The sequence below is a fragment of the Symsagittifera roscoffensis genome, chromosome 5 (assembly GCF_963678635.1).
Source record: "Symsagittifera roscoffensis chromosome 5, txSymRosc1.1, whole genome shotgun sequence".
Taxonomy (NCBI): domain Eukaryota; kingdom Metazoa; phylum Xenacoelomorpha; order Acoela; family Convolutidae; genus Symsagittifera; species Symsagittifera roscoffensis.
In genome coordinates this window covers 47,309,825-47,324,166 of record NC_087066.1, presented here as the reverse complement: position 1 = coordinate 47,324,166, position 14,342 = coordinate 47,309,825, and the positions used below count along the sequence as shown (strand labels likewise).

Sequence of the window (14,342 nt, the reverse complement as noted above, 5' to 3'; positions counted from 1 at the left end):
TGGCCCTGTACACTCAGTATTTCCATGTCAGTACAATTATTTTGCATCCGAAATCTTGCTGTATCCGCCATGTTTTAACTTAAGGAAATATTTCAATCTTTTTTCAGAACTGATAAATTTTCCAAAAAAGTTATCTCATGGTTTATTTTCGCTGACTGTTGCGCTAATTAAAACTATCTGAAACGAATCAATTCTAGATTAAATAATTGGCTTGAAATAACCTTGTTGATTTCTAATATCATTACATACGTTCAAGCAAATAATATCGGTGTCCTACAATTTAATGACATACAATTTAACACCGTACATTTTAACACTTAGTCATTTCATTACTAAACAATTTAAATCGACAACAATATAACTCCTATTTTCCAGTTCAACACAGTAAATTTTAACACCTAGTCGTTTCACTATTAAAATTAATGCTGTATGAATTCCTTATCTTAGCTCTTATCACACCAAAGTTAATCCTGCATTTAACGCACGCACCATAATGAAAAACTTGGTTTATCTTAGTTATAAATGCTAAAAGGAGGCTTCCTAAATTTCTTAAGACTCTTATCAACAAGTTTGTAATTTATTTTTAATTAGACTTTTCGCTAAACCATTATGATTACAAAAAGAGTTGCTTGTGCTAATTCATATCAATTTGACGTAAAAATTCTAGCAAAAATTAAATTTTGACAGTCACTTAATACTTTACTCGAGTGATAAACAAACGCAAACACAATAAACACATTTTGATTGAGTCTTTTTTCGAATTCACAGTTTCATCTAAAAACAAGCCAATTCCTATAGCGTCCGGTCAAGAACTTTATTTCAAGCGAAAAAATAAGTTTACAGAAAACTGGATTTGGTCAAAATATCAAACACATAAATGTCGAGCAACTGCCATTACTGAAAATCATGAATTAATCGAGACGCGTGAAGAGCATAACCATGACATTTCAGCGGGAAAATCGGAGGCTCGAAATGTCATAAAGCATATAAAAGATCTCAGCGAGAGATTTACCCCGACTGTTGCAGTTGCCAGAGCGGTTTTGCCAAATATCAAATCTAAATCAAATATAAAATCAAACTTTAACTCTACTGAAAATTTTGTCAGCTTTTTTTGAAAAGACGTTTCTTGCAGAATCCCGGAAACGTAACTAAACGCAAGAACTTGACTCGTGCATTACCAATTTAATACCAGAACAATCGCCCTTATTTTAGGAATGCTAGGTTGAGACAACGGGCTGGCAAACCCTTTAGCTTTGCGTTTATCTGCCAACAGTTCAAAAAAAGCTGACAAAGCGATCAGGTCATAAATTTAAGTTCGAGAATGCTTCAAATAATTTTGATTTTTAGGCTTTTGGCATTGATTAAACCTTTTTTAAATTTCTATACCGACTGAAAATGTCTAGAAAACTATGCCATATTAGTCAAAGGACCTCTAATTATTTGCGAGCTTTTGAAATTCATTTGAATTATTGCTTGTTTTTGGTTCATTTTGGAATGATTCATTGAAAATATTGGCAAGGCCGTTTCTTTTTGGTTTGAAACGTTTCATTGAAATCATTTGCAAGGTCGTTTCTGTTCAAAACTTACGCAAAGCAAGTAACGCGAATTTGTCTGCCTTTAAATGGCAAAAACTTCTCTCGTTTAATTCTTTGATGGTTACCGAAATTCCCTTTGAAGTAAGTTTTCTTTTCATTTTGGATTGAAATGGTGTTAAATCAGAAAAATTGTTTTGAAATGTAGCGATGTTAAAGTGCTAAGGCAACAAAAAGTAGGGAGTGAAATTGTAGGGTGTTAAGTTGTTTAGAGTTAAAAAGGGGGAAACCATAATATCATGGTTACTACACGCGCATTACCGAAGGCTAAAAAAAATCATTTTTCAAATTTCGAAAAATTGTCTAAATTCAACTCATAAAACAAATCAAAATCAAGCTTCTTGAAATTCAAGTTCTACGTTTAAGCCAAAATTGATGTAGTTGTTCTTTGATAAATCTCATTGATTTTGAGATACTCTATCAAAATGAAAATTTCTTTTCCGCTGTGAAATCTGAACTTCAAAATACAATTTGAACACTATAATATAAGTCGATAAGGTTGTTTGTAACTTTTATAACTTTGCTGTTCGAAATTGGAGTTAACGTTTTCTTGAACAACGGGAAAAAAATTCACCTGATAAATAAATCAAAAATACAGCTGCGAAAACTCAAAACTGAGCGTTGAATGTTCTAGTATTTTTCCTGAAAATATAAACAAATGTTACCAAGACCTATATGAGTCTTGACTACGTTCATTACTCTTGATAATAATAGTTTCGATAGTTCTGCGATATTATGATAGTTTTGCTTTTCTGTAACTTCGATCTAAACAAAAAAATTTCCTTGGGCCAAATATTGTCTAAATTCAGTTTTCCTTGTCTCCGAAACAAAAATTTCAAGTCAAGCGCGAACAAAATTTGAATTCAGCAAAAAAAAAAGAGAAAACAGATTTTCATCTGTTCAACAATTTTTCAAAATACTGGCTTCAAAAATGTTTTCATGCTCATTACCTTGAAGATACCAACTTGCTTAACAATTTTCCTCCAAGTTTTTTCGAAGTTGTACCGAAAATGGGGTCAAATACAAGTTTCACGCCTTGGTTAAAAAGCTTTTCGATTAAAATTTTAAGGAGCGCACCAAAAATGAGCTTCAAGGTGACTCAGTCCTGTTCCATCTTGCTGAAAAACAGTTAGTTAATATTTAAAATTAAGTATCAACTTTTTATTAGCTAATTAACAGTAAAACACCTAAAATTTGTTATTTCCTTAGATTACTTTATATTAGTAAAGAATACTATGCACAATTTATAGTAGATTCAAAAGGATAGATTTTTAAATTTGGTGTAACAGCAAGCTGCTGCAAATCTATTATAGCATCTACACTGCAAGCACATAATTCATCATTCGCAAGATGCTATATGGGTGTATTAAACTTCCTAATGCATGCATAACCTGTACAAAAAATTTTGATAGATATTTCAGTGCTTCTGGAACAGTGCTACCAGAAGCAGGTGGTTTTTGGACCTCATTTCTAGATCGAACATTTTAGAAATCACATTTAGCAATAATTCATAATACACTATTTGACATAACAAAACACCGGATGATCTTGATTTTTGGAGATCCTGGAACTTCGAGTCTATAATTTGTTTCTCTTGGTTTGCGAAAAATTAAGCAATCATTGCAATCATAATTAGCAGCATGAGTTGTGAAATAAATTTAAAACTTTGATTTACTGCTTGCTACAATACAGAAAATTAAAAAAGTTGGGATAGAATAGAGAGTTTAGAGTTTGCACACCAATTAAATGGTCTCTCGATTTTGTACGTCGTTATGTTAGTTGCACAGCGTGAGGTGGTGTTCAGTCCAACAAGTTTAAATACAATCTCATCGCTTTATCTTAATCTTTGTTCTCTTTAGAGGGTGTTTAGAAGTCGGCAAATTCCTTGCCTAGTTTCTCGTTTATTGATGTTCTCAGCGGCTCTTCGTCGTACTCATCAAAGTTGCTTGCGTCTCCGGGTCCCTTAGCCTTGGGGATGTAAGGAGCCTCGACCTTTAAAAAATATATGGTTTATGTTCGGCTGTTTATCTGATAGCTGTGGAATACTTGGAGCTGGTTCATATGCAACCATGCTGACCTTTCGTAAGCAACCATGCAACCATACTGACCTTTCGCTGATAGATGGCGATCCAGTCAGTTGAGCTGTACCACTTGTGACCTTTGATATCGTTCACTCCTGCCTTCAGATTTCCGAACCTCTTCGTCAGATCTACCTGGAGAAGATTCCTCAACAGGTCCTTCAGGTCGCTGCTGAAGTGGGAGGGGAACCGCACTTTTCCAGAGACAATCTTTTCGTAGATCTGAATGGGCTGGTCTGCGAAGAACGGAGGGTATCCGGCTGCCATTTCGTAGATAAGCACTCCCAATGCCCACCAATCCACAGCTTTGTTGTAGCCCTGGAATCAGTACAAATAAATCACAGTAAATACATTTCAATTTGATAGCACCATTTTCAATTTATATATGATGCATAAGCGATATCCTACCAATGCCCTTCAATACAGTAGAGAGCATCTCTTAGAAATGGCCATCATTACTTCACATTGGACTAAAAAACATACTTTGCTGAGGATGATTTCGGGAGCCAAGTATTCAGGTGTTCCACACAACGTCCAGGTTCGCCCTTTGACTCGCTTGGCAAAACCAAAATCTGTGATCTTGAGGTAACCGTGTGAGTCAATCAACAAGTTCTCGGGTTTCAGATCCCTGTAGATTAGATCCAGATGATGCAGATACTCAAATGCTAGGACGATTTGCGATGCATAGAAACGGCTATGTGGCTCGCTAAAACATTATTAGGTACTTGGTGCACCGTTGGTTAAAGACGTATAAAACTTATATTTAAAACAGTTTTAATTTTTTCCGCTGAATATTGAAACATGTTATTTCCGAATTTTGGAGCAATTTTCAAAAACCTACACTATGGTTTTCTGCATTGCGGATTTGATCCAAAAAAAATTAGCTGCAAACCTTACATGTGCCGGCCAAAGAAAAATAATTTTATAGCGTCTCACTTTTGGAAGATGTTACCGTCCTGATGTTCTAACACAGCAAAAACGGCCTTGTTTTAAAACAGTGCTTTTAAACGGTTTTAAAACACCCTGTTTTGAAATGTGCCAGGCCGGCTTGCTGTAGCCTCAATATAAACAAGGCGTTTTATCGCTTGAACTATTTAGTTTTTTTCTGACCTGTAATTTTTTCTGAGATTTATCTAAGGGGCAGAAACTGTAAAAATATAGCCAAACAGAAAGTTGGAAAAATGTAAACAAGGATACGAAAAAAATATATCACGTTGAAGTTCTATTAACTTCAAAAATTGTTTACGATTAAGACGTTTTTAGATCAAAACTGGATCAAAGGCTAACTTTTTTATTCCATTGAAAACTGAAGTCCATTTTGGAAACTAAAAAGTCATTCACGTTTTTCGTAAACCTTTCACTATTGCTTTTCGATAGTGACGTTTGCCTTCATTTAACAAACGAAAAAATCATAAATCAAACCACGAAAACTTGAACTTGATCGTGAAAAAACTTAAAGAGTTAAAGCTTACATTTAATTCGTCTTTTTTAAGCTACCATCATTTCAATCTTCAACTAATGGTCAGAGAAGAAAAACAGCCGTACAAAGAAAACTTAAGCTACAAAAATTGAAAAAAAAAGCACGAAAGTCGAAGCTGAAAATAAGGAATAAGCGAAATCGTTCGCTACTTGAATATCTTTTACTTTTTCTTCTATAAAAACCGTGGAAAACTGATAAAATGTCGTCACCATTCTGTCATTGCCCCGACCACCGAAATTACAAAACTTAACCAAGAGACAAGATAGTTGGAAACAAGTCAAGAAACGCAAGTAAACAGAAAAAAAATGCTGACTTGTTTTTTGAAAAACTTTCAATATTCCAAGAAAGATAAGAACTCGTAATCAGCGACGTAACCCTATAGACAAAACATCGCCCCCATCAAGATCGATATCAAGCTTTTTGCCATCAAACTGACACATCCTTGGTGCTAGACAACGTGACGCGGATTCCACCTCCGAGCACTGGCCGTCCATGAAATGATTATACTGATTTTGATAAACAATTTGAGCTAACTCTATATCCCGATTTGATCACGCTTGCTAATCGCAACATGATTATCTTTAGATGCCAGGGGTAAGAATGCACCTTGAGATACCAGGTTGGAAAGAATACGTCTACATAAAAAAGCTGATAAGACAAGTATTCAATTCTTATTTATGATTTACATTGTCAACAAACGTTCGGAAAAGTGTATAAAAACAAAGGAACCCAAAAATTTGGAAAACTTTTCAACTCTCAAATAGAAAATATATTCTGGTTAAATTGAGTTTTTTATGATTGGCCTTTTTCCATAAAAATAACGCAATTTAAGACAACAGCGAAGCTGCGCTTCGCAAACACTAGCAAGAGCACCACAAAAAAGCAGCTTTATAAAGTGAAATATGAAAGATAGAATAAAGCCTCGAATTAGTAAAATTTTGCTACGTATGGGCTTCGAACCTGCTACTTCGAGAATTGGAATCTCACGCCCAGCCCTCGCGGTCACGCATGCTTAACAACTGTCACATGTTGTTACAAACAAAGCAGCTACATGAGCTAACAAATTGCCAATGCTATGCAGCAAAAAGGGCACCAAACAGAAATAGACACAATTTTGCAAGTAATAGTTTGACATATAAAAAACTGAAGGCATCCACACTAATTCTGCATTTGAGAAATTGGAGACCATAAAGCTATATTACGTATAAACGATGAATTTCGAAAAATTGCGAGATATATTGAGTGAGAAAATTTCTGAAATCGAGTTTTTCTGAAAAAGTCTAAAATCGTAATTTTTGTTGTTGTTTGAAACAAATGACTTTTTTTCGGTTCATTTGATGAATTTAAAATGTATCAACTATGTTAACTTATTACTATTCGATTGTTAGAGCACAGGCTATGAAAAAGCCGTAAAGGTGTCCCAAAAGTGGCACCAATATCTGCGACTTAGGCTAAAACTAAAAGAATAGTCGTCGAATAAAACTACGCTCACTAAAGTTCGCAAGTGTATAAACTGGATTAATGGTTAAATGTTTTTTTTTCTGACTGGAAATATTTGAAAAAAATCCACTTTTGAAAGTAAAAATCGATCATATTGTTTAGCACCGTTTCCGCAATTGTAGAGCGCAATTTGCATACTTTTAGAAAATGAACTCAAAATGTACAAAAAGTCGGACTCAGGTTGGAAAAAAAAGAACCCTAATTGTATTCTTGCTCAAACATTCAAGATTGTTATTGAATTTATAATGCAACAGTTCAATGTCGTTATCGAATTTATAATGCAACAATTTATGATTTTTATTTTCGGGTTTCATAGTCGAGGGTTTCAGAGTCAAGTGTTTTAGGGTTTCATGATTGAAAATTTCAGATGAAACTAACCCGATATAAGAAAACTGGATCTAAAAATTATTTCATTCGGCTAACAATTTCAAACTAAAAAAAGCAACGAGTTGAAAACCTTGTCTTTGAACTTCATGAGCCATTCTCAGAGGCGAAGCAGAGCTTCGTAGCACTTGCGATACGGCGCAAGCATAGCAAGCTAGCCAATAGAAAATGAGACGGAAGATCTGAATAGAAAACTATTGCAAAAATGTTGAAACTTCATCTACTAAATTTCATAGAAGTTCGTAAGTTGTCTATGACTGATACTCCGTTTCAGGAAAACACTGTCGAGCAACGCAATCATTAGCGTTAAATTTGTATTCATAAATATTTATCTAGTGGCCATTTAGCCCAACAAATTTGAGTAGAGGCCTGATGAGCTGAAAATAATTCCCAAGACAATAACGTTCTCCAAGTCGCCATTTAACCGACAATAGTTGGGTCGACGCCCGTTGAACCGATCCCAATTGTTGAAATGAAAAAAATTGAACTTTGACATTTTAAAACTTGAAAACGTAATCTAAGATGAATGTGGCCTTATAAAATAAGCCGAAACCATTGAACCAAAAAATAAACAAGAAATTATTCAAAAACAAAGTGGAAAAAATTACAGAACGACTTTCAATAAACCTTGCTCATCGCAAGCTTAACTTTAACACTTAAACCAGACGCAAATTCCATGCTTTGGAAACTTGGACGACAAAAAATAGTCAAACAACAGTCCGCCAATGATGTAATTTCATATATATTAACAAGAACCGAAGTTGCACTTCGCATACACAAGCAGAAATATGACCGATAACGTTGCTGGGAAAAACTGAATAGTAAAACTTTGAGTCTACATATTTTCTGAAGTGGCGCAAGCCAATTACGAGTCTACATAATTGTTAAATAACGCAAGTCAATTATGACGCATTAGCAGTACAGTCAATTTGAAAAAAGAAATTTACCAACTAACAAGCCTCATTTTATAGAACGGACGCATTTTAACTACTATACGAAAAAGTTCATTAAAACATCCGACCATGCCCAGGTTCGAACCCTCTTATTTTGCTCGGGTCTCCTTCCCTACCTCTACGCTACAGATCCATAATAACTTAAGCTAAAATAAACTAAGTTAAACAAAAATAAGCTAAAGTGCTATTTAGCCTAATTGTTGTGATAAACTTATTAAAAAGCTTGTCCATTTCAAATTTACAAACCGTGTAATTTCAGATAATCTGAGCTACAGGACTGAATCGATACACTATTAACAAGTCCCACGCCTCTAGTTTCGTGGGTGAAGATTGTTAATGGTGTATATAATTGGAGCCAGTTCCCTCAAAGCCTCAACCGAAGTAGCCCCGAATAAATTGAAGAGAGTATTGTCCCGAATCAGTTTTGCAACGAAAGGACTGAGTCTCAATCCCAAATCTATCCATAACGTCCTGAATCTCGACTTTCTCCTGGAAAAGGGATCACTCAGGAACAAAAAAGAGATAATCCTTTGGCACGACGTGCTGAATAACACGATCACCAAACATCGACTCAACAACAAGAAAGCAGAAACAGTCCCGAACCTAATCAAAACACTCAGAAAGCATAGTTGGAGAATCAAGGCAATTATATATTGCCAAAGGGAAGGCACGAGAAATATCTTCGAGGATCTACGAAAGCTGGACATTCTCGTAATACCAGCCGGAAAAAAAGCTAATCTCCAGAAGGAAACAAAACGAGTGGTGGTACCAATCCAACCTCCAGAAAATCCACCCCTCAACTATATTGGAAATAGAGTTCCTTGAAACCATATTAAAACGATTTATAAACCTCGAGTCCCTTGTGAAGTATAGACCCCTATTTAGAAAAAGAAAGTCGAAAAAAAGAAGCGATAGAACGAACACGAAAAAAAGCAGGCCTCAAAAGCATAAGAAGAACAAGAAGAATAAGAAAAGCAAGAAACAGTAAGGCTAGAAACTCTTTTTTTTTAATAGATTTTACTCTGGTAGCTACCTGGAACTTGTTCTGGAGCGGCCTAGGTGAAGTCTTTAAAAATGAGTAACCGTACATGGAAAAACACAAATAAATCACAGGTTGATGAGGCCTGGACGTGTGTAACCTGTAGAAAAAACTACGGAGATCCCTTGGATCAAGTATTGGAGTGCGATAACTGTGCAAAACATTTTTGTGCAAAATGTTTGAAAATGCCAACGGCAGTTTATGATTACATGTCGAAATCTAAAGGAATATGGTGCTGCGACAATTGTACCGAGGATGTAAAGAACCTAATGAAAGACGCAGTGACTCCAAAAACACATCAGGACATATCCAAAATGAGGACCGATCTGGATAAAACTGTTGATTCCGTGAAAATTCTAATGGAGGATTTTTATTACTTCATGAATGAAACAAAAAACAAAGCACAGCCAACAATGGGATCGAATGCAAATCCCTGGAAGATAGAACCAAATGTCACTAAACCTCTGAAAGACATAATCCTTGAAGCTGGAGCTGAGCAAAAAAGAGAAGAGGAAGAAGATTTAAGAAGAAAACGAAATCTAATCATACACAAAGCACCGGAAAGAAAATCAACCGAACCGAAACTGCGACAGAATGAAAAAAGTCATTAATCCGTGAGCTATGCGCAAGCATAGAAATTGAACCAACAATAGTTAAAAATCGCACCAGACTTGGCAAATTATCTGAGGACCCTTGAAAACGAAACGAGGCCAAGACCATTGAGAATCACACTGGAAACACAGGATGATGCTGAACACAAGATGAAAAATCTGACAAAATTGAAGTATGCCAAGGATGAGCTAAAACACCTGAGAATCACTCCAGACAGGCGCATGAAAAAAAGGGAAAAATCCGCTTCCTAGTGCAGCGAGCAAAAAACTTAACAGCAGAGGAACCCGGCAACTTCATTCACATTGTCAGAGGGAACAAAATAATCAGAGTAAAGAAAAGGGAGATAACAATGATGCAAAGAACAACGCCGGAAACAGAACATTTTGAGCTCTGGTTCGGGAATGTAGACACCCTAAACCCTGAAAAGTTCATAGAGTTACAAACGCTAATACATCAAACAAACCTGTTACCGCACGTTATTGCTCTTACAGAAGCTAAACCTAAGAATTCTGTAAACATATGGAACCCAATTTGGCACAAACTTGATTGCTACAACTTAAAACACAAAAACATGAATCCGGATGAAAAAGGCAGAGGCATGCTACTTTACATTCGTAAAGACATCGAATATAAAGAAATAGACGATGACTCTGGATTCGAGGAACTGCAAGTGTTTAACTTGATTTTAACGGAGGGAGAAGTTGTCATCGCCTTGACATATCGGAGCCCATCACCAACTCACGAAAACAACTCGAACCTCAACAATTTTTTAAGACAAATAGGATCAAGTCGATCTAGATACATTGTACTGGGAGACATGAACTTCCGAGATATAGACTGGAAATATGTGAGCACGAATCACGACGAAAACAGCAAAGAACACCATTTCATTGAGGCGGTCAAAGATTCTTATCTCGACCAACATGTTGACAGACCAACACGCGTGACCAAACATAATGAACCGTCACTCCTAGACCTCTTATTAACTGATAAAACCTTAGAACCATCTTCCATTGAATACATCTCTCCACTGGGGAAAGGTGACCACACACTGTTACAAACAAAATTCAACCTTTGGACAACAAGGCGCTCCAAAGAGAGGCTAAATTACAATAAAGGAAGCTACGATGAACTCAGGTCTGACTTAAAAAATAATCTTTGCTAACCCTTGACCAAAATTGGAATAAATTCAAAAGTACTCTTGATTCTGCCACCAAGAAATTTATACCTTAAATGAAAATCCGGATAAAGCAACACAAAATGCCAATGAGCTCCGAAGTAAGAGATGTACTTCGAGATAAACATAAAACTTGGAAAGATTTTAAGAAAGAGAAGTCGCAAAGAAACTTTGAAAACTACACATCGGCTCGAAACAGAGTCAGGAAATTGACACGACAAAGTGTTCGAAAGCACGAAGAAGATGTATCCAAAAGCATCAAACACCAACCTAAAAAGTTCTGGAACTACGTGAATAAAAAAATTAAAACAACCGAAACAATACTGGCTCTCAAAATTGGACCAGACAAGTGGGCCATGAACGACAAAGATAAAGCTGATACTCTTGCCAACTTTTTCAGTTCTGTATTCACGATCGAAACACCAGGCAGCTGGGAAGTAGTGGATTACCAAGAAAATCAAATATCTGATGACCTCTTTATCTCCAAAGAGAAAATCCTAAATGAACTCAATGCGCTAGACACTACGAAATCAATAGGGTCAGATAACGTACACCCTCGGGTATTGCGAGAATCCCGATACGAAATAGCTGAAATGATGAGTGGTTTAATGCAAAGTTCTTGGGAGAAAGGTGAAATACCAGAAGATTGGAAATGCGCAAATATAACAGCAATTCACAAGAAGGACGCAAAAAGTGATCCTAACAATTACAGACCTATTAGCCTGACATCCATTTGTTGTAAAATTATGGAAAAAATCATCAGACGTCACCTGTTTGAATTTTTAGAAAACAACAATATCATATCAGACAAGCAATTCGGGTTTTTACCAGGGCGATCAACGACCCTACAGTTACTGAGAGCACTTGACGACTGGACAGCAGAACTGGACAGAGGTAACGAGGTAGATATCATCTTTCTTGACTTCCAAAAAGCCTTTGATAGTGTACCCCACAAAAGACTACTAAACACAATTTCGAGATACGGGATCAGAGGAAAAACTCTCGAATGGATTACCTCATTCTTAACAGAAAGAAAACAAAGAGTGGTGTTCAACGAAAGTTTTTCGGAATGGGCACCCGTCATCAGTGGAGTCCCACAAGGGTCTGTACTGGGACCAATTCTGTTCTTAATATACATAAACTCGATGGGTGATGGAATCACATCCCAAATGCTCCTCTACGCAGATGATACGAAAATCTACAGATCAGTCACAGCTTTAGGTGAAGATGAAGAACTGCAAAATGATCTGAATGCAATTTCGAAATGGGCTGATGGTAGCCTTACGAAGTTCAACATGACAAAATGCCATACGCTCACGTTAACGGGAAGGGTAAAACTAGCGGAACGAAATTACACCTTAGATGGGAATACATCCCTTAATAATGTTCAAACCGAGAAAGACTAAGGGGTTATAGTTGACTCGAGACTACTATTCCGTGAGCACATTGCCAAGAAAACAAGGTTGGCCAACGGCATGGTCGCGATAATAAGGAAAAGCTTCATCTATTATTATTATTATTATAAGGAATTTAGCGTATAAACGCAAGGGGTTGCCCCCGTTCAGAGACAGTTGATCAGGTGTTTACGAGAAGTCTACAGGTTGTACAGTCGCAATAAGTCTTCCAGCTGCATAAGTTGCTTTCAGAGAAACTTTTCACAAAGACAATCCACATCCATGTCAGGAGCTTGTTCTTCAGTCCAAATTCGTTCAACTTGATGGGACATAGGTTAGCCAGCCGTCTTGCTCTGAACCAAAAATTCTGTTCTGCCACTTCCTTCATCGGGCGCTGAGGTACTAACAACCCTGTATATGTACGACGCATCGTTTTTGGAATGACGAAATGGACGTCGACGAAAGAGCTGGTCGATAGAGGCCGAAGCCTATAGACCAGAATTGAACTTGTGAACTTGTAATATAATAGTCTGTTAATATCCATTTAGCATTGGCTACACTTAATAGCTGGTTAGTTTTTTTTATTAACTAAATCTGAAACAGTCATGAGCGGAGTTGCGTGATAATTTTGTATATCATGTTTCCGCTCTTGACTCCGTTTCAGATTTTTGATTTCGGGCATGTCGTTTTGCTAATCTGTACAACGAATACTTCAAATGAGACATATTGTTTGACCCAGAATGCAAAAACAGACTTCTAGGGATGTACACAAAGTTTTTCAAAACTCACTACAACGAATCAGATACATGCATTTGGCGCATTTTATGCGAATGCAACAACTGTAGAGACCTGAAGAAACTCTTACTTATAACTGAAAACTAAACTTTGAGTAATGCAATGACTGGGTTTTATGAGAACCCTTGGATTATATTCCTAAACCCTTTGTTATTATTATTATTTGTTTCATGGCCAGATTTGAGTTTTTTTGCAGATTTGATTTCTAATGAAGTCTAAAACTGCTCTAGGACCTTCTAAAACCACTCTTGGATTTTCATATTGGGTATGAAAATGTTACAAAATATTGAACTATTAAGCAGCAGTTCATACAAGTTGACAGAATTTACCTGAATCTTCCTATTCTTCGCAAGTGAGAGAACATTTCACCGCCATTGATGAACTCAAGGACCATGTACAAATTCGTGTTGTCCTGAAACAATTTTTTTCAGACTTGTGACAAAAATGAAAATTGGCACATTCAACTTTGAAAATTTTGAGCCTTTTTTCAACCTTATCTTGAAAACTTTATCAATACTCACTTTGAAATGATAATCCATGTGGACCAAAAACGGGAAATCGATTGATGCCAAAATTTTCTTCTCGTTCAATGTATGTTCCACTTGTTTCAGCTTTGCAACCTAAACAAAACGTGCATCAATTTTGTTAAGAGATTTGGCAACACGTTTGAAAAATCTATTTTGTATCCGGTATCTCATGATTCAACAGATAATCCTTTCTAGTTTAAGTTGTTTATGGCGGTGTTTACATATTTTTAGATGCAATTGCTGTGATAACTTATAAGGTGACAATTAAACGCAAAACGTTGATACGCCTCCTATTTACGAATTCTCCTCTGATTTGAATCACCACGATCACATATGAATTCCACGTTTAATTTAACTGAATTCCATAAGAACACACGTGACCAGCTTGTTTAAACCTATGCATCTTCAATTTTCAAGTTATCGTAAAGTTTCGTTAAAATTTGTGACAGTATTGAGCTCGAAATTAAAATATGCGAGACAACTATCTATGTTTCAAACAAACAGCATAACTTGCTACAAATTCCCGATTGATAGATAACTAATTTTCAATAAACATAGAAAAAATATCACGAAGGCAAACTTCCGAAAAGAAGAGTATGTTTTTGCTCTTTCACATATGTTCTTTCACGACTAGGCACGAATGAAAAATGAAATATTAGAACGCATGAATGAAAAAAGAAATCATTTGCATAGTTTTGCGCACTTTAAATTTTCCGGGCTCTTTTTTGAAAGACGCCAGATTATAACAATTGAAAGAGCAAAAACGAGCAGAACAAGCAAAAACATACTCTTCAACAGTTAGAACATAGTT

The 14,342-nt window shown here is 36.1% G+C and overlaps 1 protein-coding gene across 4 annotated transcripts in view; it reads right to left on the bottom strand.

Moving 5' to 3' along the window:
• Positions 1-2,721: 2,721 nt before the first annotated feature.
• The window catches only part of LOC134846537 (cAMP-dependent protein kinase catalytic subunit alpha-like), a 40,056-nt gene continuing 28,435 nt past the window's right edge, over positions 2,722-14,342 (bottom strand). For all 4 annotated transcript variants that reach the window (XM_063863918.1, XM_063863916.1, XM_063863917.1 and 1 more), the window contains 5 exons: positions 13,526-13,624; positions 13,334-13,416; positions 4,154-4,376; positions 3,701-3,988; positions 2,722-3,584 (listed from right to left, as the gene is read on the bottom strand). In XM_063863918.1, the coding sequence (XP_063719988.1) occupies positions 3,459-3,584; positions 3,701-3,988; positions 4,154-4,376; positions 13,334-13,416; positions 13,526-13,624 (819 nt within the window). In that variant the 3' untranslated portion in view covers positions 2,722-3,458. The remainder of the gene's footprint in view (positions 3,585-3,700; positions 3,989-4,153; positions 4,377-13,333; positions 13,417-13,525; positions 13,625-14,342) is intronic.